At 31.3% G+C, this 24382-nt stretch overlaps 1 protein-coding gene across 1 annotated transcript in view; it reads left to right on the top strand.

The window, feature by feature from the left end:
* TECRL (trans-2,3-enoyl-CoA reductase like) overlaps window positions 1–24382 on the top strand; it is an 86326-nt gene that overhangs the window by 39516 nt on the left and 22428 nt on the right. The window contains exons 3-4 of the mRNA XM_010995684.3: window positions 12169–12213; window positions 17206–17309. Of these exons, the coding sequence (XP_010993986.1) occupies window positions 12169–12213; window positions 17206–17309 (149 nt within the window). The remainder of the gene's footprint in view (window positions 1–12168; window positions 12214–17205; window positions 17310–24382) is intronic.

Below are 24382 nucleotides of genomic sequence, written 5' to 3'. Positions count from 1 at the left end.
ATATATTTAATATATAATTTGAGGGATAGGGTGGGTAATGCTTCTTTGGTTTTGTTCAACAGCAACTGTATTTTGACTGTGAAATTATTCATACTCTAGTATTTATTTGCTCTATTTGTTTCTGTAAATCTATTTAGTTCATTTTTAATTGATAAATAGAATTATATTAGCATAATGTGGAATTTACAATTGTTCATACACATTCTTAATGAGCATGATCATTTTGCACCATTGAGGTACAGTAGCTAAATGAAAAGTACCTAACATGAACACATGAAGATGTAGATGATTAGACACTGTATCACAGCATCTATTTCTTACCTGGCTCAATCTGCACATGTGCTTTCTTGGAAATATTTATGGTCTGTTTTCCTCTTACCTTTGTTAATTTCAGCAGACACAAATCTTTCTCACAGATACCACATTTTCAAATTAATTCTTAATAAATTTTGGTAATTTGCATGCATAATCTCAGTTAAATCTCAAAACATTAAGAGTTAGGTGACTATGTTATCCTTCTTTTATTTTAATTTTTTCCTAATAGATAAGAAAAATAAGATTCAGAGAGGTAAAACGCCCAAGATAAGAAAGACAACTGGTAGATTATAGTCTCAGAATTTTAACCCAGTCAGTGTCCACAGAATTCTCAATTAAGCAGCAACAAAACACTACTCATTATATAGGGAAAAGATTTATTATAAATAAGTAATGTCACATTTAATTAAAACCATGCCAATTCTTCTTAAAAAAACACACATTTCTTTGTGCCAGGCAGTCTTCTAATTACTGCATATATTAAAGTAATAAAAATTATTATAGTTACCTGTTTTCTCGATGCTGTGCAACAGTAAGAAGAAATGTATACTACACATCTTAATATGTACATAAAATAATTTTAGATAAAAACAGGGTAAGGGGGGAAAGTAACTGGGAAGCAATTCTGGGATCTGCTTACTCTTATAGTATTAGGTAAATCAGAGAAGTGATAGTATCGGGGGAAAGACATTCAAAAACTCATATTCATACTCAGAAAATGGAATAGTTGAATATAACAAGTTTTAGTGTTTTCCAGGTAGTGAGACAGAGGGAATGTTGGGCAAAGTAGTTAAGACCATTGATTAGCATGTGATTACAGTTATGGAAACTAGAATTGGGCTTAGAGAAAAATTAAAAAGTGGGAGAAATAAGAAACTTATCATAGTGAAAATAGTAACATAATTGTTGGGAAGAACTTGGAGAATCAAAATTTTTTTGAGCTAGAAATACTAACTTAATTAAATATAAAGAAAAGGTAGTGGTGATGAGAACGTAGGATGTTTGAAATATGTGCTTTGGAGGTGATACATTTATTGGTGAGCACAAGACTGAGAAAGAGTGAGAGAGTAGATAGAGAACATTTAGATGAGTAGATCAAGGAACTAAAGGACAGAGAATTTAAGTGATATTAAAGTCACCATGGTAAATGAGTAGAGGTGGAGAGGATGCTTTGACTTAAAAAGTCTTCAGTGGTTTAGATGTAAAGATCATTCCATCACAGATAGCAACAGTACAGTCTGGTGATAGGTATCCCAGGAGGAGAATGGAGAACAAATGTTTTGGATTTAATAGCAAGGACGATTCCTAATATATTTTTAGGTCCACAATTGAGTGAGTTTGGCATAAAGACCAACACCACTTGAAGAAGATGCAGAAAAGTTTTATATTCAACTAAGATAGAGGGATTTTTTTCCCCCCAGTGGAAGTTGTTGATTTAAAAGGTTTTGCTGATGGCAGACTATAAATGCCCTAAAGCACACTGGATAAGTCTAAGAAGACATAGAGAGGTGGACAGTTCTGACAAGTGGTTGCACAAAGACAAATTAGGAGAAATACCACTGTGATGATGGATGTTCTGGGAGACTTAGACAGCTAGTGATCTCTAAAGTAACTGGGCATGTAGGCATGATGATCAACCTCGGTGGCCCCTTAGAAGTACAGTGGGTAATTAAGTAAACAAACTGGTTATAAACTTAAACCAGAGAAGATAAAAAGAAATAGTTCATTTGTATTCTGTATGCTCTTTTTCTGTCCCATATTTTCTTGCTTTGTGCCTTGTATTTTACTGTGAAATTGGCTTGTTACTTTTGGTCTCTTGCTTCCATACTCTTTATTTTATAACTGAATATTTGTTTATGCAGCTTTTAAATACTCCATTTTTAGAACCATGTCTGTTTTCCTACAGAAGCCTTGCTTTGTGGTTGCTGATTATACAGTGTTGTAACACTCTGACTTTCTCATTTGAGCACTTTGTAATAGCAAACTCTCTAGCAGATGCATTTTCTTTTCAAGGTCAGCAAAATTATACACATTGGTGCTAGTTTGAGTGCTAAAACTTTTTGTTGTTGTTATTCAGTATGAGATAGGAAATGGTTCTCTCAATTTTTAGACACATAAATACTATCACACATTTTTACTGATTTCTTTGATTCCATTTTAGCCTGATCATTTAATTATGTAGGTGGCATTTGTAAGACTGCAAAGAAATGGTGTGCAGGGAATAAAATGGTTCATTTAGTTCTAGTGAAGTGCTGTAATGAATGAATCATTTCTCACAAATAAAACAACTGCTTCAACAATATTAAATCATCAGAAAGGAAGAGTTCTGTATGATATTTGATGTTTATTTCTTATGAGAAAAGAAACAGAATTCATGTGCCTGTCCTTTTGTTGAGGCTTTTAGGCTTTTATTGTTTAGAAAGAGCATAAAAGTACTAACTAATAAAGCAATATAACCAAAGTGGTAATGCAATGTGCACATGGCATTCTGTAATGCCATAGTATTTCCTATTTAGCATTCCATGGCTTGGTCAATACTTTGTCCCTTAATATTGTTTTGTACGCATGAGAACTTCCCAATTGGAGCAGGGATTTTTGTCAGACAGGAAAGGAGAAAGTTCTGTACATTTTGGGATGCCAGAACAAGGAAAACAGATGGATGTTATAAAGGAAGTTTGGCTTCATAGGTATATAAAATTTTAGTAAAAAATTTTCAAAAATTATTTAAAAGCCTTTTATTCAAATCTGAGATTAATAACCATTTCTACATTCTTCCTAAATTTTACAAATTCAAATACTTTAAATCCAGAGAATACTTTCCATTTTGGACATTATTGCATTCCAGTATTTTATTTATTCTTGTATATTAACATAAATTATTATTTTTTATCATTATTACTTTATATAATCAAGTTACATAAATACACTGCTATTTTATATAAATCATCTACTTATATGTTAATTTATTTGCTCAATATTGTTTAGTTTATTTCACCTCTTATTCCTGGGATAAGTTCTTTTTCTCAAAGTTGATCCTTTAGATATTCATCTAGTAACAGACAGAAAGGGTCTATTGAGCATAAGATTTGTCAGTCTAACTAATAATGTTCTTATTTTACATGAAAAAAATACTCTATTTGGAAACTATTTGGCCAACATCTCTTATTGCTGTCATTTAGAAATCTGTTCTCAGTCCAATTGCCATTCATTAAAATTTGAAAACATGAAAAAATGTAGAGGTAATTAAAGACTCTGGATATAGTTGTATCTCTCCAGATTTATTTTTGCTTCCTCAGGCAGTAGGACTGGACTTTTGAAATTACAGAACACTTGAATCTAAACAGGTATTCAAAATGCAGCTTCATTCCCTGAAAAAGACTGATCTATTTCTGACTGGCTATTATTTTATAATTGCAATGGAAAGATTGGGCTTTTACTAGGAATTATCCTTCTTTATTGAGCATAAAGTCTGTGTTTTTTTGTGCTTTTTATTTTTTTTTATTTTTAATTTTTTTGAAGAGTTCAGATTTTATTTTTTATTTTTTTAACATTTTTATTGATTTATAATCATTTTACAATGTTGTGTCAAATTCCAGTGTAGAGCACAATTTTTCAGTTATACATGAACATATATATATATATATATTCATTATCACATTTTTTTCTCTGCGAGCTACCATAAGATCTTGTATATATTTCCCTGTGCTATACAGTATAATATTGTTTATCTAGTCTACAATTTTGAAATTGTATCTATCCCTTCCCACCCCTCACCCTCTTGGCAACCACAAGTTTGTATTCTATGTCTATGAGTCTATTTCTGTTTTGTATTTATGATTTTTTTTTTTTTTTTAAGAATCCACATATGAGCAATCTCATATGGTGTTTTTCTTTCTCTTTCTGGCTTACTTCACTTAGAATGACATTCTCCAAGAGCATCCATGTTGCTGCAAATGGCGTTATATTGTTGGTTTTTATGGCTGAGTAGTATTCTATTGTATAAATATACCACATCTTCTGTATCCAGTCATCTGTTGATGGACATTTAGGCTGTCTCCATGTCTTGGCTATTGTAAATAGTGCTGCTATGACCATTGGGGTGCAGGTGTCATCCTGAAGTAGGGTTCCTTCTGGATATATGACCAGGAGCGGGATTCCTGGGTCATATGGTAAGTCTATTCCTAGTCTTTTGAGGAATCTCCCTACTGTTTTCCACAGTGGCTGCACCAAACTGCATTCCCACCAGCAGTGTAGGAGGGTTCCCTTTTCTCCACAGCCTCTCCAGCATTTGTCATTTGTGTATTTTTGAATGATGGCCATTCTGACTGGTGTGAGGTGATACCTCATTGTAGTTTTGATTTGCATTTCTCTGATAATTAGTGATATTGAGCATTTTTTCATATGCCTATTGATCATTTGTATGTCTTCCTTGGAGAATTGCTTGTTTAGGTCTTCTGCCCATTTTTGGATTGGGTTGCTTTTTTTTTCTTATTAGGTTGTATGAGCTGCTTATATATTCTGGAGATCAAGCCTTTGTCGGTTTCATTTGTAAAAATTTTTTCCCATTCTGTAGGTTGTTTTTGTGCTTTTTATTTATTTTTTTTCTTCAGGCTTGTGAGTCTGTGGAAAATCCTGCTCTGCTGTCTCTTCTAATATAAGCAGATTATCTCTAGGGAAATGTGGCTTAAATTGCTGGACCAAAGCTTTCTGGGCTTCCCTTCCTCCAAAATATTGGCTTCATAATACTTCATCTCCTTATTAACTCTATATGGAGATTTTGATAAAAAAATATTTTGCCATACTTTCTTAGTTGTCCTCAATAGGAAGTATGGGGTGGAACACATAGTTTGCCATTGCAGTTAATGAAATTATTTGCTTATGCCTGTAGATGCCTAATATATGTGATATCATTAATTTTTTCTATTTCTCTTAAATCTGCTATTTTTAGTCTCTTATTCCTTTTAATTTTCTACTTTCTGAGTAATTTCTCCTAGCACATTTTCTAATTGACTAATTCTCTCTTCTGCCTGGTCTAATAGGTTATACAATCATTCCATTACATTTTTGTTATCATAAAATTGTTTGATTTTTATAAATTTTATTTGGTATTTTATCAAATAAACTTCTGAATGTTTATAGTGCCAAGCTCTTTTCTCACATTTTTAATTATTTTACATCTTCACTCATCTTTTAATACATTTAGGTGATAAATTTTATGAGACTCTTTATGTATCTGATGCTGTCTGGACTTAATTGTAGGCTTTGAACATTTGTTGTACTATGCTGCATTTAAATGTCTGTTTTTAAAAAGTACTGATAATTGAGTATATTAATTTAACTTTTCATAGCATAACCATATCTGGGAGGTTTCTTATCAGTGTGAATAAATTGAATCATGATCATGGGGCTATAATTTCCAACCAAATGCAGTTGTTGACTATGAAAAGTCATATAACTGATCATCAATAAATACAATCCATCAGTTTTGCTATCTGCTATTTTAATTTTTTTTTTTAGGGAAATAACCTATTTTCTCCAAAGTTACATTTACTTCAGTGTGTATATTTAAGATACATACACACATATTGGAAGACAAAAGATTCAATGTATATTTTTACTTTTCCACATATGCTTCTTATCTGAAATTATTTTCTTCTAATTAGTTATATATTATGGGTTAATGAAGGCTCTGCCCATGGTTTCTCATTTTCATAAAATACTCTCATACTTTTCTAATACTCAGTTACCTTAGCCTTCTCTGAATTCCAAATTCTATCAAAAATGACACTGTACAATATGTTATTATTTGCATCATTCTTAGTTGTCAATCATTCTTTCTTTAAACACTGAAGAATAGTAATCATGCCATGTAGATCCCAACAGTGTATTAGTGGGCACTCAGAAGATATTAAATATAGTTTATAATAGAGCAGGGCATTTCAATTCCTACATAAACAAGAAGACAAAGATACATGATCATACATCTGGCAAACTTGTAATAAGCTTCCATATAGAGTGTCCTCACAGATTAAAGCAATACAAAGGGTGAGATGTCATTTAAACCATTTATAAATGACATGATTCTTTTTGTCTTTTAAACTTGCTACTGAAATATCTAAATTTTAAAGACATTAATGTGCATAACAAAAATAAGGTAAGATGAAATAAGAAATTACCCCAGTGTTCAGAATATAGCTAATATTTTATAATAACTATAATTGGAGTATAACCTTTAAAACTTGTGAATCACTGTATCGTACACCTATAACAATATTGCATGACTATATTTCAATAAAAAAAAAAATCTCAGTTATGTCCTAGAAAATCAAGGAATTGAGGAATAAGAGTAGCTAAATATGTATTCATTTTCCTTTTTCTTCACTTATTGTTTTCTTTTTACTTCTCTTTGCCATGCTATTTACTGATTGAAAACAATCAGAAACAACACAGGCTTTAGAAAGGTTAGTAAATTGAGAACTGAGAGCCTTGGGTGATAAACCAGGCTTAGCCATTAAATCACTGATTTAATTTAGGCAAATATCTCATCATTGTCAGTCTTATCTTTTCCATTATTCAAATATATGATTAATAGTAGGTATGTTTCAAAGACTTTTACACTATGAATATACTATGGGAAAACAGTGTCTGTTTATCATGCATAATTAGCATTATGCATATTATAAGTAATAGTTCATGCTTATTATGTCAATTATTTAAAAATTTAATTTAGCTTAGACAAAGATTAAACATATATATAGTTAGGATGATTGACAGCCTGATGTAGTTTCAGGTATTCTTTTATTTAGCTTAGACAAAGATTAAACATATAATAGTTAGGATGATTGACAGAGCCTGATGTAGTTTCAGGTATTCTTTTTTAAATAATATAGAATGAAATGCTTTTTTGAAAAGTGATAGATGGATATCTTAAAAGTTTTTCAGTTCACCTTCCTACCAAATGGAGGAATTTATTCTACACTATAGTTGAAATATTCACGTTACACATGTCTATGAGAGGAAACCACTGGTTAACTACTTTTAATGACATTCTTACCCTGCACAAATACTCTTTCTTCCAATTAACTCTATTAACTTCTTTTAATACTCCTTGTCTTTATCCTACTTAAGTTTTCACTATTTGAAAATTAAATTCATTTTCCCCTAAGTGTCTTTTTCTTATGAAATATATACGATGTTTCAGACTCATCTCATGAAAGATCAATCATCATGCTTTGTTTCCTCTGAACGGCCCCTTGCCTGGTATCTTTTCTTCAAAGTGTTGTGTCTTGATATATGTTCAAAACTCAGGTCTGATTTAATAGAATTCAAGCACAGGAGACTACTACCATTAAATTAAATTAAATTATTTTAAATTATTTTATTTCATGCTTGTACTTTCTTTAATTTATTCACATTACACTCTTATTTTTTTTGCTTGCCTTACAAGATTATCCTGAAATGGGATGTTATTTGAAATGCACCTAGCAACTATTAGGCTCACAACTGCTTTTCAATTAAATTTATAGTCACTTTGGTTCAATTTAGAAAGTCATTTTAGATTAACTTAAGTTCATTTCATGAGTTGAAGAGATTTTTTAAAATGTCTCTTTTGTATAGGATTTTAATGACCTTCTAATTATGTTATTTGAGCATTTACATTATTTTATTTTGACATTTTATTTGGTAAGAAGAAAGTTCACTGAAGATGAAATGCATTGTGCTCAATTTACTGGCAAAACTTCTTTGTCAACTATTGGTGATATCCTTTCTTTATTCATTTTCATGCAGGGAATGTTATCAAGAGATTTTGAATTATATTAACTTTTGGTACACATTTACATTATGCCAGACTTCATTATTCCAAGAGCAATTTTAAAGTATAAATAATTTTTTTGTATTCATGTTTGATTATTCATTCATCCATATAACTTTTTTCCATTTATCTTTTAACCTTAAAATGGATCCACATAGTTATACATACATATAATCCTTTTATATATCTGAAAAAAGTAAACAATGTATTTATAATATAAACACATATATTATGTATAAACACATTATATATAGTTCATTTTTCTTTTCAGTTATCGAAAATTACAATTGGTACACTTTAAATTTATGCTCCATTTATTTTGAGACATTGCTACCTAAAGTTTTTGTTAAAAAGTACCATATTTATCTTCTGAACACTTCAAATGTATTTCCTAATATCTTGTATATAACAATTACTTAGAAAATGTGAACCTACTTTGCTTCTTCCTAAGAACTGTCATCTCCCAGATTAACCTTGACCTTGACTGCAACAATTGTATCTAGTGGCAGGACACAGTGAACAGTTCAAACAAATACTCTTATTTTCTCCTATATTCAGTTCTGGAATCTTGAGGAACTGAACTGAGCCATGTAGAAACTTGTAGACCATTGTTTTATCTTTCTTCCACTGAACTATTGAACAGAGCTAGGTCTGCATAGCATACTTTTCAGAACTATATTCTGTGTCTATTTACTCTTCATCTCATCTCACCACATCAACCACAGAGAATCCAAGATACAGACAACAAAAATTCACTATCACTTTCTTTCTCCCCAAAAGTCTCCATGGTCCACTATGGATATTCCATCACATTAATTAAGTGATTTCTTTAATTAATCTTTAACTGTTCCTAGAAATTCTCCTTCCTGGTAGGACTGGTGGTGAAGAAAATGGTAGGGGTCAGGGGGCAAGTTTTACCTGGTGTTTTAAGTGAGGAAGTCAAGTCTAGGTTATGCGAAGAGTACTGATAAATTTTGAAAAATTTCTCCACTATTTTTTCTTCTAAATTTTTCCTCTTTCAGTAATAATATGAAACATAGGTTTCAGTTAAGTATTTAATACCATATGTAATCAAAAGCTAGCAAAATAATTTTTAGTATCTTATGACTATACCACACTAAATAATTTAATCTGTGTATGCTTTTTGTCTGTATGTTCTAATTACTAATTGGCTCTATATTTTCATTTACACAAAGATAAAACACATGCCATCAGTAAGTCAATAATAAAACATTTCACTTGACTATTGCTGACATATCACTTCTAAACTTCAATCTCTGAAAGCATGAGTGGTGCATTTAAGTTAAAATTTACACTGTTAGCCAATATCCTACAGAAGGAATTCTAACTGTAATAAAAACGATGGCAATCAATATGTTCTTAGGTTAAAAGAATATAAGAGCAGGTTACCTGGCATATACACTTGATTAAATATGGTTTACCATATATTTTAGATAGTTTATATCCAATGTAATTTATATCATCACGCTGTTCCTTAATCTTTAGAAATTTAAAAACAAATCCTTTTGAAGAAAGAAAATAATCAAACCTTTTAAATCTGTTTTATCTTAGGATTTAATGCAATCACTAATGCCAATTTTCATGTAAAAGTTCTATAATATAAAGCTTTAGGAAATTTTTAAAATATATATAATAGAGATCCATGGATTTCAAGCATTTTTTTACTATGATTCAGAATAAGGAATGCATATTAGTCTTGTAAAACACAAATGCATTTATACAATTTAAACTATTGAAATAAAAGTTCAAGAAATTTGAACAACAATAGAAATTCTATCTGTTCACAATTTATCCTAATATGTTGCATCCAGTGCCCTGGCAATCCATTTCTATTCTGTCCTATTTTATTCTGTCCTATTCTGTGTATTTTCTATTCAGTTCCTGCATATTATGCTGAGAATAACACTACTCTATTTTTCAACTTACTAATGAGACTAAACTACTAATAACCAGTAATTTAGAAAACATTATCTTATTAAAATAAATATATTTGAATTACATGAAGACATTACTTATTTAGGATATTATTACATAGTGATATGAACACTTCCAATCATCAAGGAAAGAACTCTAAGTCATGACTAGAATATGATAGGAGTTACACAAGTCAAGTTCAACATCTTAGGTAACTTAAGATACTGGCGGATGCATTAGATCTACTACATAGTCATAATTCAGGTACGAACCAGCCGTCCAAGTTCAATATACTCAGCGTTATTCATACATGCTAAAATCCTTATGAAATACATGTCCTTTTTCCTTTATGAATTGTCTTTTTTTCTCCTGTTCTTCCAGCCTATTCCAACTCACCCTCAACAAGCACAGAGCATTTCAGAAAATGTATGTTTTGCTCTTTGAAAAGATGACTGAAACTGATCTAAAAGATTACAGAGCAGTTGATAACACTCTTTCACTACGGCACAGTGTTCAAAGAGCTCAACTTTTAAATTCCAAGTTTACTTCAGAAATAGATTTATAGTTTATCTTTATTGAAAATGTTAGAAGGACATGGTTTATGTCCTGAAAGTGTTTAGAGCTTCTAAATTCTGACTGACCATTGTGTATTCAGACAGTATTGACTCATCAAGCTCACAGACAGATCTATTTGCTTAGAATAATAGAGTTGGCTTTGCATTGGCATTTCTATCATTAAAAGCATCATAATGTGTTATTGAAAATGATGTTTTACATGAATATTATTAAAATGGACAATTTGACAGCTAATACACGCTCACAATAGGTACTCAATGACTACTGTCAAATATAAATGATTTTTCATAAGGTTTGTATTTTCTCCAATATCCACAGTTGGAAACTCAATTTAAACTGTAGAAGTCTCTTTTGTATTCATTTGCATCATATTTTGACAGCAGCTTTTCAATGAGTAATAAAGTTGCTATTTTTAAATACTTTTCAATAAATAATGTTAGCATATATTCCATAACAAATGGTTATATAAATAAAAACAAGTATTAGCAAATAATAAACAAAACATAAATTGTCTTTACCTGCATATATTCTAATTAAAAAATCAAATGTCAGAGTTTGTGTCTTCCTCATTTGCCATGGTATAACTAAATTTTGTTTAGATATAATCCTAAATAGCTTTTAACTTATGATCACGATTTTTGACTTATGGGTCATTTGTCCAAGAGAACTTACATACGTAAGTTGTCTTTTTGCAGTAAATTTAGAAATAATTGATTGCAATAGACCAGTTTATCATATTATCATTACTCTTACTGACATTTTAGAAAGTAATGTTTTAAAAGGAAAATAACAATTCCTTTGACAATACTCTTCTTTTAATTTATTATTTATCAAGGGAATTTGCTTAAAATTGTATCTCAAAGTTAAGAATTAAATTTTCAATAGAGATTTTAAATAATAACAGAATTAATTTCAAGAGAAAATAATTATATTCTGATAATTGTGAACTAACTTTTTTATTATGTCAGTGCAAATTAAAGATATTTTGATTATCCTATCTAGGTAGAATTCTTTAGTAATCTATTTATTCCTAATAGTAGTATAAGTAGAAGATACTAAAGTGATGTTTCTGCTATGATCAATATGCCCATAATTTTAAAAGTCAATAGTATGTATTATTTTGATAGAGAAAATAACCCACTTTCACATGCCAATATTGAATGAATTTTAAATGAGATCAAAGTTCTTTAGTTTTAAATTAAGATATTTAAGATTTGTATTGAAGAATAATTTGCAAAAGGTGCATAAGTCATATGTCACTTTACCTAAATAAATGCCGCAAACTGAATTGTTATCAGTCCCAGGTCAAAAAGCAGAAAATCACCACCCCTAAAGCTCCCATCATGCTTTCTTCCAGAATCATCCATCAGAGCTTGTCAGCACCCTGCCAAAGGTAACCACTATCTCCATTTCTGACACTAGATAATCAGTTTTTTTCATGTCCTAAGATCTAATCTGTCTTCCAATGGAAGCTTTTAAAATGTTTTTACACCTGTATGGACAATCAAATGTTATTTGTCTTTGAATAGGTCCAAAGTGGTACCCCTCTCGAATTGGACTGCAGCTAGAACGTGGTAAGAACCAACTTCACTGATCTTTTTTTTTAATTTAGAATCCCTTTTATGTCATAAATAGCTAATATTTACTTATTACTTCCTAAATGGCAGACATTGTAATAAATGCCTTAAATATATTATCTCATTTGATCTTCCCAACAAGCTAGTGCTCCTCTTTTGTGAGTGGTAAATTTTAGTCTCAAAGAGATAATTTTCACAGATTTACTGTCAGTGTGTACTGGAGGCAGGATGTGAACTAACATCTTCCTGTGTCTAAAGATTTTACTGCTACATTCCTTCATTCCACTGAGTCCTAATTTATTCTCATTGATACAGCCTATCTCCATTTCCTTTTTTTTTTTCTGTTTAAAAGCAGAATAAGGGAGGTAAGGAGGAGAAGAAATAAATGAATTATAAGGAGAAGTATTATATCCATTAATAAACCTTAAGATTTTTGAAGTGTCAAACTCTATTCTCCATTCAGAAACATTTTTAAATAGACACACTTAAAAATAAGTCCTGCTAAGAATCTTATTATTGACATTGCATCAACTTGACCTTAAATTTGGACTTGTTAAATAAAAGCTGTGGGTAAAATGTAAATTGTGGAGGACTACTCAGTTCGTGTTCCTAACTGTAAATGTATAAGAAGCATCTGTGAAGGAATTTCAGTCTCTAAATTTTTCCATATAGTCGTGAACTGAATTTTATTTTTCTGGTGCTTTTGCTAATATTCAGGCTATTTCTCAAATATCACATTCACTTAAGGACAAATGATGATCTTCTTGGATCTAAGATGTTGTGCTGTTTTCATTGCCATCTTAAACAGTCCATCTTTCTCTGAGATCTCTATGCTGAAAAGACAGGAATCCATGGCATTCTTGTAAGTCACACTTTGTTGATGGTGTCAAATTCTTCCAAGCTCGAGTGTTCAAGATAAATTCCTATCTTACTAGTGTTTAAAGAAGAAGAATCATTGTCTTGTTTATTTTTGCCTCTGCAGGGCATATAGTTTGTGCCAGGCACATAAATGCCTTTCAACACATGGATGTTGAAATAACATAAAGTGAAATAGTGGTACTGTTTTCTGAACTTGACTCTTAACAATACAGAAAACAATGCCACAGGCATCAATGTTAAGTGAAATTTCAATTTGAAGGACACTATTAGCGACTGGGGAATTTCTGTTAGTTTAACCTTTCCAGTGAATGTGACTATTTACTATCCCCTTATATTTATATATCTGGTTTGAGTGTACCAGGAAGTGGTCTGAATAAAGTATAGACCTCTAAGTGTCCTTGGATAGGAATGTGACAACATATTTGAAAAGAAGAACCAATTAATTTAGTAAGATAAGCAGGATATGGTGCAAACAAGAGGTCATCTGGAGTAACTCAGAATTTTAAATTTGACTCTTCTACCTATTTATCCATAGGGTCTTCTTTTGTAAAGTAGAGCTAATAAAGACTAACTTATGGTGGCTTTTTGGAGTTATAAGTATTAAGTAAGATTATGTTTGTAAAGCACTATAATAATTTGTCATGGTAGATGCTTCATTAATCATAGTTGTAACTATTAACATTAAGGCAAAAAAGACAGCAGCAAAATAGAGCAAGATATTTACATCTATTTGCTGCCAGGATGTATTTGCCAGAATGATTGTACTATGAGCAATGATATCAATGTGAATTTTGAGCCTTTTAAAGTTTTGTCACACAAGACATTGCTGAAACATAAATAAAAGAGGAAGCCTATTTTTATGGGAAAAATAGCAAACACTCATTTGGCTAAGTGGTTCTGCTGAGCTGGGCTAGACTTGGCCTTACCTGGCTAGGCTCACTCATACAGCTACAGTTGCTGGTGGACTGCTGAGGACTGACTGGTGTAAGGTGGTCACAACTGCAGCCACTCTTTTCTGCCCTATGTGGTCTCTCATGTTTCAGCAGAATGTTCTGAACTTGTTCTCATGGTGGGATCAGAGGTACAGGTAAGTGAGCACAAACACTCAAGAATTCTTGAGGTCCGGGCTTAGAAATGACATATGATCCCTTTCCCCACATTCTGTTTGCCAAAGCAAGACACTAGGCTAGCTACATTCAAGGGGTGGAGAAATAGACACCAACTCAACAGAAGGAACTATAAGCCATATTGTAAACGGTGTTGATATGGTAAGGGTGAAAAATTGCAGCCATCACTGCAATAAATATGTCATACAAACTGGCAACTAAAATGTGTTCTCTTCCTACTGTGATTAATATGCTTCATAATGTCCTGGAAATACAGGGGTAAATTTCTAACTCTTAGATTCCTTAGATTTGTACAGTAGAAAGGTGTGAAGTATGAGTAGAGTTGGTCTTTCTCTTCACCTCACTGACGCCAACCATCCATATCTTTTTATATAATAGCCTTGCAAACCCCCGGGTTTAAAGGTATGCACCTTAGGTCTCGCCCATTCTTGGGAGAAAATGAACCCCAAAGATGTATTACTCTTCTATTTGAATTAATTTAGGCAGGAAATTCAGGGTCTATAAATGGCCAAAATATGATATAGAAAAATGGCATGGGCTTCCGTTACACGTCTTCTTGGACTCTATGTTCTCTAGACATATTCTTTTCCCTTTAGAAGACAACACAGGCATGGGATGCCAAGGAAAGGGGTCCCTGATTACTGAGTTTAAGAATGGTGTGATTAATGATATGTCTGAATTCTGCTAAGTTGTTTTATCCAAATATCATATAGATGGGTTCATATTTTAAATATATAATGCCAATGTTCTGTTTTTTGAAATCAGCAAGGGTCATAGAGGAGTGGGAACCGTTGCCTCCCCCAAGGTGTCAATAGATGCATTTTGTAAAGATGTTTTCATCACAATTTCAAGTGCTACAAAGCCATCAGAAGTGTCTGTCCTTAGTAACATTTCTTGTTGTTATATGCGATTGTCACAATGACATTACTGACCATCCGAATATCAAAGTCTTTACCTTGAACCATGTTACATTTGCTTCCTATTGCTGTGCAACAAATTACTACAAATTTATCAGCTTAAAACAACACTCAGTTATTAGCTTGAAGATACAGTAAGATTAGATTTTATGCTCAAACTATCACAAGTCTAGAATCAAGGTGTTGGCTGAGCTGAATTCTCATCTAAAGACTTGAGAAAATACTACTCCCATCTTCAATCTTGGTGGCAAAGCCATCTTTTGTGGTTATATGACAGAGTTCCCTATTTTCTTGTTGGCTTTCAGTTCCTAGAGGCCACCTGCATTATTTGCCATGTGGCTCTTTTCCATTTTTAAACCAGCAATGGTACAGTGACTCTCCCTAATATATAGAATCTCAGTATTTCTCTTTATGACTCCTTCATGCAGATGCAAAGAAGCTGTTATTAGCTCAGGCCGACCTAGATGATCTCTTTTAAAGTCATGTATCATAAGCTAATCAAAGAAATGATGCCCATTATATTCATATTGGATTTATCAAAATTAATATATAACAATTGTATATTTTTATCTTACTTTAAATACTTATAATTATGATTGTAAATCTATGTCTTGGATTTTGAAAATCACCTAGTAATAGTCATAAATTAACATCTTAGCCTTTCTTTCCATAATAGAGAATAAAATGACACATTTTCATGATTGGAGATAAAATAAATCACAAATAGGTTAGCATAAAGTATAATATAAATAAAAAATGACAATGATAACAACATAATAGCACTATACTTGTGAGATTCATCCATGTTGGTACATATTGCTCTAATCTACTCATTTTTCTTTCTGTACAGTACACCTTTGATTAAAACAGAATATAGTTGTCCATATCTTATTTATGAACATTTAAGATTTTTACAATGTTTTTGTTACAACTAATGCTAAAAAGAACATCTTTGTACATATCTTTCAGTATACACATGCCAAACTTGTCTAGTATTCATATTTAAGAAAGAAACATTTCCTTTACAAGTCTTTGGACATCAGTTCTGTTTATTTTCCTCTTATTTCATGAGAAATTCCTTCTCAGTAATCTTTGCTGTATATTTCTCTTACTTTAAAAGCCTGGAGTGCTAGAAAGCTCAGTCTCAGTTTCCATTCCCTTCTTTTCAAACTGAATGCATAAATAATCTCATCATGCCCCATGGCTTTAAATGTTAATGACTTTTAAATATCTGCAGACACAGCTACCCAAGTATGTATTTGACAGCTCCCACCTGAATGTCTAATAGATATCAAACACTAAACACACCCTCACTGAAATCTTCATTTTCACCTTAAATCCCGTCCTTCCCCAATCTTCTTCATGAGAGTTAATGAGATTGTCATTCACCTAAGTGCTCAGGCCAAAAATCTAAGCATTGTCTATATTCCACTGAATACTCTCCTCTCAAGTTGAACCTGCTCTATTTTCAAAGTAAATCTGGCATGGATGAATTTTTAACATTTCCACCAGTGTCACCTTAATCCAAACATCATCCCTCCTATTTGATGAATTTTGGCTTCCTCCTAAGCAATCTTGCTTCCTTTCTTCCCAGTTACCACACAACATCCATAGTGATCTTTTAAAAAAGTGAATCATGTCCATCCCCTAGTGTTTTGCAATGGTCATTGAAATCATTCTACTCTAACTAACTTATCCTATAATAAAATCACTTATAGGGCAGTTGATATCTATGTATACTGACACATAAAATTATACTTAAAAAAACTCATATCATATTTGATTATGATACTACCTAATATTACATTTTCTCAGAACACAATAGGGTAGTAGCTAGTGGGAACTTGCACTTTGTTTAGATAGCATGGGAAACCATGTGTATTTGAAAATTTGCCAGATATACTTTATAAAATGAGTTTATTCACATTTTATTTTACTTTAAATGTTTATTGTACATTACAATTTCTATGTAAAAGTCATCCTTAGCTGTCACCAGTTTCACATTAAAAATTATTTATCATTATGCCTTGAAATTGTATTAAAATAACCTTTCCTTGTTGTTTAAGGTGGGCCTTTTTTGAAGGACTACGTAACCATTCAAAGTATTGCAACTTCCTCCATTGTCACACTCTATTTTACAGACCTAGGTCGGCAAGTCAGTTGGACTACAGTAAGTATCAGTTTGAAATGCAATATACATATCCCATATTTTGATGTGAATAATGTGCTGACAGAGAGGACATTTTCTGTCAAATAAATTCATAGTGAAACATAATATTGTTCTGATGGTATTTTAAATTTTCCATTCTTACTGTGGTGAGTGGCCAAAATTTCACTCAAGAATTGGAGCAATGGATATACATGGTTGAAAATAAGAAGATAAGTTCCTTTCAAATTTTCAATCTGTCTTATGATTGATGGCCTCATTTCTGCTTTCCTTATGCCTTGTCAGTTAAATGGTATTTTCTTTAACTTTTCCTTTTAAGAGCTTGGGGATAATGAAGATGGTTTTCTCATTGGAAAGAGGGGAGATAGAACATTCAATAAAAAATGTTCCAAGGAAGTGGGGAGGACATTTTGAAAACAGAGTTAAGTAGTAAGACTTTGAGTTGTGGGAAGTGGAGTGTTCTTTTCACCGTCTTGAAGGAGGGGCTTTCAGAGTGGTGGCAACTGAATCCAATGGCATTAGAAGAATGAAGACTACATTACAAGACACAGAGGACTAAGAAACAGAGAAAATACTTGACACTACTTCACAAATAATGAAGTATTCATGAATAATGGAATAGATAGATGGAATAGCTTCAGTAGCAAGAGGAAATACTTGTGATATTTACTGACAGGCAGTAAAGGAGTTAATCTGAAAAACAATTTTAACACTGATATACAGAAATAGTGCAATCATTCTTCAATTAAATTAAACCTATCTTCTTGGTATTTCTCAGACTTGAAAGATTTTTTTCTGATTACATTCTACTTTATATTTGTTACGTGATTATACTTGTAATATTTTCTATTCAAAATGGCTTTCTTTTTGCCAGCATAGTGCTTTGTTTCCCTTCATAGTGCAACAATCAATTTTAAAATTATTACAATCACAGGATAATTTATATGTCTTTATTTAATTCTCAAAAAGAAAAGTTCAAGTTTACATTCATTAATCAAAATGTCACACCTTTACTTTTCTAGCAATCTCTCCTTTAACATCTTCCTGTATTTAGATAATTACTTTTAGTGTGTTTGGTTAAATGGTCGCTTTAGTTTCCGAGATTTGTTGAGGCTTTGAGTACTAATTTGTTGCATTAAAAACTGAGTTTAGAATATTCTGAATCCTTGTGAGGTGAATTATAAAGTTCATAAAACAACCTATTAATGCATGCATCCTGTAACCAAAAGGTTTAATACTTAAATGTGATACCTACAACCTCTGCTAAAAGAGGTTTAAGACAAGCAGATTTTGATCTTCAAAGGTTAAAATATTCAGAGTCTTTGTCCACTTATGATGAAAAGGGAATTCTGTCTACAGAAGTTGTGTCAGAGTGAGTAGCATTAACTGAGTTCATTAGAAATTCCAGCTGTATCATGTGGATAAGCACTAAGGATAAAAAGTGCTAAGGTGGAATTCTATGACAATTGTACTAGAAAATTATAGCTTATTTGAAAGGAAAGTCATTTAGGTGACAAAGAAACCTCCAAAAATAGGCTGGATATTTTTAAATCAACACTATGGTTCACACACTCTTTTGCTCCAAATGAGTCAGTCCTATTAATGCCCAAAATATACACATTGTGTTGCAATCACACCCACTTTACATCAACTAAATTATACAATAAAAGGAATATTTTACCACACATAACATTCTTGAAAATTTATAAAATATTAAAATGTGCTCCTATAATAAAACCATTATCATGTTTTCTTTTTTTAAGAAAAAATCTCTAATTTAGCAAAATCAAAATTAAGATTTTAATAATATTTTTCATCAAGTAAGAGTGCATTGTTACAGAATACTGAGAAAATTCTTGTCTCATGGAGCTTACTGAAAGACTTAGAAAAAAGGCTTACTAGAATAATATAATTCCCATCATACAAATCCTCTTAACTAAAGATCTTATTCAGTTTTCACCACTTTTACATTCATTCATGTATGTGTACAGTCCTATGCAGTTTAGCTCTTGCATATATTAACATATCTACCAACAAAAATCAGATACAGAATTGTTCATTCCCACAAAGGAACTCCCTCATGTGACCCTTCTATATTCACATCCTCTTTTTCTTGTCCTGGGGCAACCACCAATCTGTTTTTCATCTTTATATTTTTGTCATTTGGCGAATGCTATATAAACAGAATCAAAAAAATTTTTGAGATTGATGTTCATTTTTCTCTAAGCATAGTGCCCTTTCCATCCATCCTGGTTGTTGCTTCTTTTTATTGGTGAGTAGTACTCAGCTGGATGGATATAACAGACTCCGTTTAATTATTCACCTATTGTCAAACATAGAGTGGTTTTCAGTATTTTGTTCTCTCCCATCATGCTTGAATGACACAATGTCAATAGCATCTCAGATTGACCACTGCTGATGCTTGTCAGTATGTCTTTCAGAAACTAAGTGATTTTCAACTTTGGGTATAGACAGTAAAGAACTGAAGTGCTCTCTACTCAGAGTGATTTGGAAATATTAATATTATATAAATTATATAAATGTCATATAATTTATTTCCAGTGGAGTATGTATTAAATAAAAGTCTATAAATATGTTAATGAGGCCAATTTTTCCAACATTTAAATTATTTTTTTCACTTGTTAGGAAGCTCTTGTTTATTTTTTGTTAATAGTACTTAAAACTGTAACTTATAAACACAAAATAAATAAAAAGAAAATAATTATAGGAGGAAAAAGTTTGACAATTAAAATAGATAATTATAATAAAAATTATGACTATAAAAAACTATTAAAAACTTTACAATAAAAAAATCCAGTTGGATGGATGTAACAGTTTGTTTAATTATTCACCTATTGTCAAACACTGAGTGGTTTTCAGTATTGTGCTGTTACAAATAAAGCTATTACCTATCTGTGTGTAGGTGTTTGTGTGAACATAGGTTATTCTTTATCTGGGACAACAGTTGAGTTTAAAGAGCACCTTTTATATTCTACATCCAAGTCCCTTGTCTCATATGTGGTTTGCAAATATTTTCTCTGTTTTAACTTCTTTTCATCCTTTTAGCAGGATTTTTACTGCTGTGCAAAAAGTTTTCAATTTTAATGCAAACCTAATTTATCAATGTCTTCTGTTAAGGATTTTGCCCCCAGTATCGTATGTAAGAAATCTTTGCTTAGTCCTAGGCCTGGGAGTTTTTCTTCTGATTTCTTCTAATAGTTTAATAGTTTTTTATTTTAAATTTTAATCATAGGTTTTTAATTGTAAAAAATTATCTATTTTTTTAATTGTCAAACAATATTTTCTTTTAATTTGCCTCATGTGTCTTATAATCCATTTTCTGCCTTTCTTCTTGCCCCATTTGGATTGTCATACTTTCTTTTCTAGTAGACTTTCTGTTCTTTTGGTAGCTAAATCCTTTTTCACCAACTCTAGTGATTACCCAAGATATTGCAATATGCAGCTTTAAAATACTGAACACCAATAAAATTGTTTAAGTTTACTAATGTGAAGATACTTCACAGATAGTTGAATGATTAAGATATTTGGGCTCCTGACTTTTCTATTATAATGGCATATTTTAATTTTCTGTATATATATGTGTATATATATATATATAAAGCCAAAATCTACCACTATAATTTCATATGGCCAATCTTTATTTAGATTCACCCTTTTTATTGCAGTTTAGTTTTACCTTCTGATACTGAGCTGACATATGTAATCATTATCCTTCTTCCTGAAGAACATCTTTGGTGCTTTATTCTGGTTCTGTCTTTAGTGATTGCACTAAATTCTTGTTTATCTTAAAATATATTTATTCAACTTTTATTCTTGAAGAATAATTTTGCAGAAAAAATTTCATGTTGGCAGTTATTTTTTATCTTTAATTCACAAAATTGCATTATTCTGTTTTTTGATTCCCACTGTTTATCAGGAATTTGATTATGGTATGCATAGTTATGATTGTGGTTTTATTTATCCTGCTGTGAGTTTATAGTGTTATCTGAGTCTACGGTTCATATATTTAATTTAAAAATTTAGTTACCATAATCTCTTCATCTTTTTATTTTCCATTATTCTCTTTACATTCTCCTTCTGGGATTTATATTACATTTTCATATTTTTCTTTTCAGGCTTTCAAATATCTGCTTTATTCCTCAACTTTTAGTTTTCTTTTTACATTAAAAGATTGTTTTTTAAAAGTACTTATTTGACAATTCTGTTTCATTAATCTTTAGTTCACCTGTTTTCAATGTCTACTGTTTTTTTGGTTTTGGTCACAATATCTTCACTCTTTGTATACTTGCATACTTCTGATGTGGTGAAGGAAAATTGATGTGAAAAAACTGAAAGATAACTTAAGGCCTAAGAAGATGGTATCTTCTTTCAAAGATAATTTATCATTCTGCAGATGGACTAATAGCAATATTGAGTCCAAGTTAACTCAACTGAATCTATGATTGAAATGATTTCAGACTGAGTTTCAGTACCTATGATGATAGATCTACTTCTGTCTCATCTTTACTCCCAGACTGTAACTCTTCTAGGTTCTAATCCAAATCCTGGAGGTTTTATAAAGCCACCTCCATCTTCAAAAGTTTCCAAGCAATAATTTTTGTCTTTCCATTCTCAGGCACCCTCAAAAAATGTGGTCTTTTCATCTGTTACCAGGCTTCATTTACCAGGTCACTACACTGGAGCCCCATTTTAAACATCCTAACCTTCTAATTCTTCAATGACTCAGTAATTCTTTGGCTCCTGAAAAACATTTCAATCAATTTTTCTTGCTGGTCCCATCAGGATGGTTTGTTTGAATAATGTTGAATAGAATTCTCCATTATATGTTACTCATATAATGGTTAAATTTTTAAAATAGCCTTCTGGTATCATATTGCTTCCCATAGTACTCACTGAGTACAAAGTAAAATTACTATGGGGAGATGTTCTCATAATTTTACTTAATAGCTCTCCTATCTTTAGAAAGTTAAGGTTGGCACTACCTTATTTTTGTCAGTGATTTCCAGCAACTGTGAGACATACAATTTATTTTGTTTTTAACTGTCAATTGCAATTTTAGACAACATACAAAGCCAACACTACCTTAATAATGACAGGACTAAAAAAAAGTTGTTTTTAAACGGAGAATGAAATGTATTAAGGGCAGTCCAAGCACAAGAGTCCTAATCAATTCACAACAATTGTAGCAGCATGTTTCAATTTATATTTTCTAAAATAGCTTATTGCCTTCTTCCTTTTCAATTTAGACATATACCAAGTTGAATATTCCTCAGAAGTTCCAAAAAAATCCTAATTGCCTAGCTTGCTTAAGTAGAAATAGTGAATTTTACATTTAAAAGCAACTCATGACTGAAGCATTGTACTGTATACCAGAAATTGACACATTATAAACTGACTATACTTCAATAAAAAAATATATACACACACAAAAAATTTTTAAAGCAACACATTAGTTTATACAGAGAACTCACTAATAAAGGGAAAGCAAGGAAATAATTTGACATTGGAAATAAACTGAAATATAAAAGTAGAATATATCTTTAAAGTAATAAGAGAGCATATTTGCTTATTTTGAATATAGAATCTATACTAAACTTCTGGATTATAATGGAGTTCCTGGTCTTAATAGCTTTGTTTGATTTGCTTGGGCTGTATACTTGTAAGTATATGTTTGTGAGTTTATTTTGGCTTTAATTATATTTTTACTCTCCATGTTTTTAGTCAAAGAATATCAGTTCCTGTTTCAGAAGTCTGTTTTACTAATATTTGTCTATCTGGCTCTTGTTTTCTTTTTATTCTAAAACTATTTTCAGATTACTTTCTATGTTTAATCAAAGTCTCTATTCCTTTCTTCTGTTTGCATCCAAATAGATTTGTTGCTTGAAAGATGCACTGTCCAAAAGTTGTATTTTATTTCCCTTCAGTACTTTTATGTCAGGATATTCCTTCATATTTTGGTACTCTTTTAACCCCCATGTTTCAGCACAAAAAATATTTGTGATAAGATGCTGGTTCTCCTGGAACATATTCCTGTAAGCTACCAGGTGTTTCCAATTTTTTAAGGGGATGATGGAGATAAGATTATAGTTTAATTTCCTCTGATACAAAAAGCCTCATATTTGTGATAGCATTTTTATTAACTCAAAGACTGACATTCAGTCCAGGTTAACTATGTTTGCCATAGTTTTCATTTCTGATATATTACTATAGAATTTGCTGAAAATTGACTTGACTAGATCAGAGGCATTTAAATATTTTTAAACTTTTTTTAATAAAATAATCACTCTCCTAATTATTCTAGAGCATTAACTAGACTCTCCTATCAGACACTCCCTAAGTGGAAAATATCTTTTTATTTATATCTGAATAATCAGGCATGTTGTATGTCATAGATTAATATATTCTGTCAGTAAAAAGGTTACCTTAATACTGAATTTATCAGATGTTGCATTGTTTTTCCTGTCACATAAAAGTCTTTCATGGCTCATGAGATAATACTGTTTTTAAAAAGTATAACTGAAGAAACTTACATATGTAAATAGCCATTGATATGTGTGTGTGTGTGTATATATATATATATATATATATATATATATACACACATATATAATTAAATATGCATGTGCATTATATCATATATTCTACCCAGATAGTTATACAAAATTCTCACCAGAGATAAGAGCATTAATAATCAATATGCACACCTGCATATCTGAGCAGAACATGTATAGCTTCATGTTTCCCTCCTTAGAAAATGATGAAAATTGGCAAACACAAAGCAAAGTAGTAATGGCAGTTGGATTCATCATTGCCATGTCTGCATTCTTTCCCTTTTCTTTGAACCCTCATAGGGAAATTATTTTCCCTTCTCTGGCTGACAATTTCAGAGTGTGACTTTCATCTGATTTTAGCATCAAAACAAAACCAAATAATGGACAGTTAGCAGATTCAGAAAATTATCACAAAACCAGTCAGTCAATTAATCTTTCTCCCATCACAAAGTCTCATTTCCAGACTTTCCAAATCTTATGATTGTCTCTCTATAGATTGGATAT

The sequence above is a fragment of the Camelus dromedarius genome, chromosome 1 (genome assembly GCF_036321535.1).
Source record: "Camelus dromedarius isolate mCamDro1 chromosome 1, mCamDro1.pat, whole genome shotgun sequence".
Classification (NCBI taxonomy): Eukaryota; Metazoa; Chordata; class Mammalia; order Artiodactyla; family Camelidae; genus Camelus; species Camelus dromedarius.
This window is presented reverse-complemented; position numbering and strand designations above follow the sequence as displayed.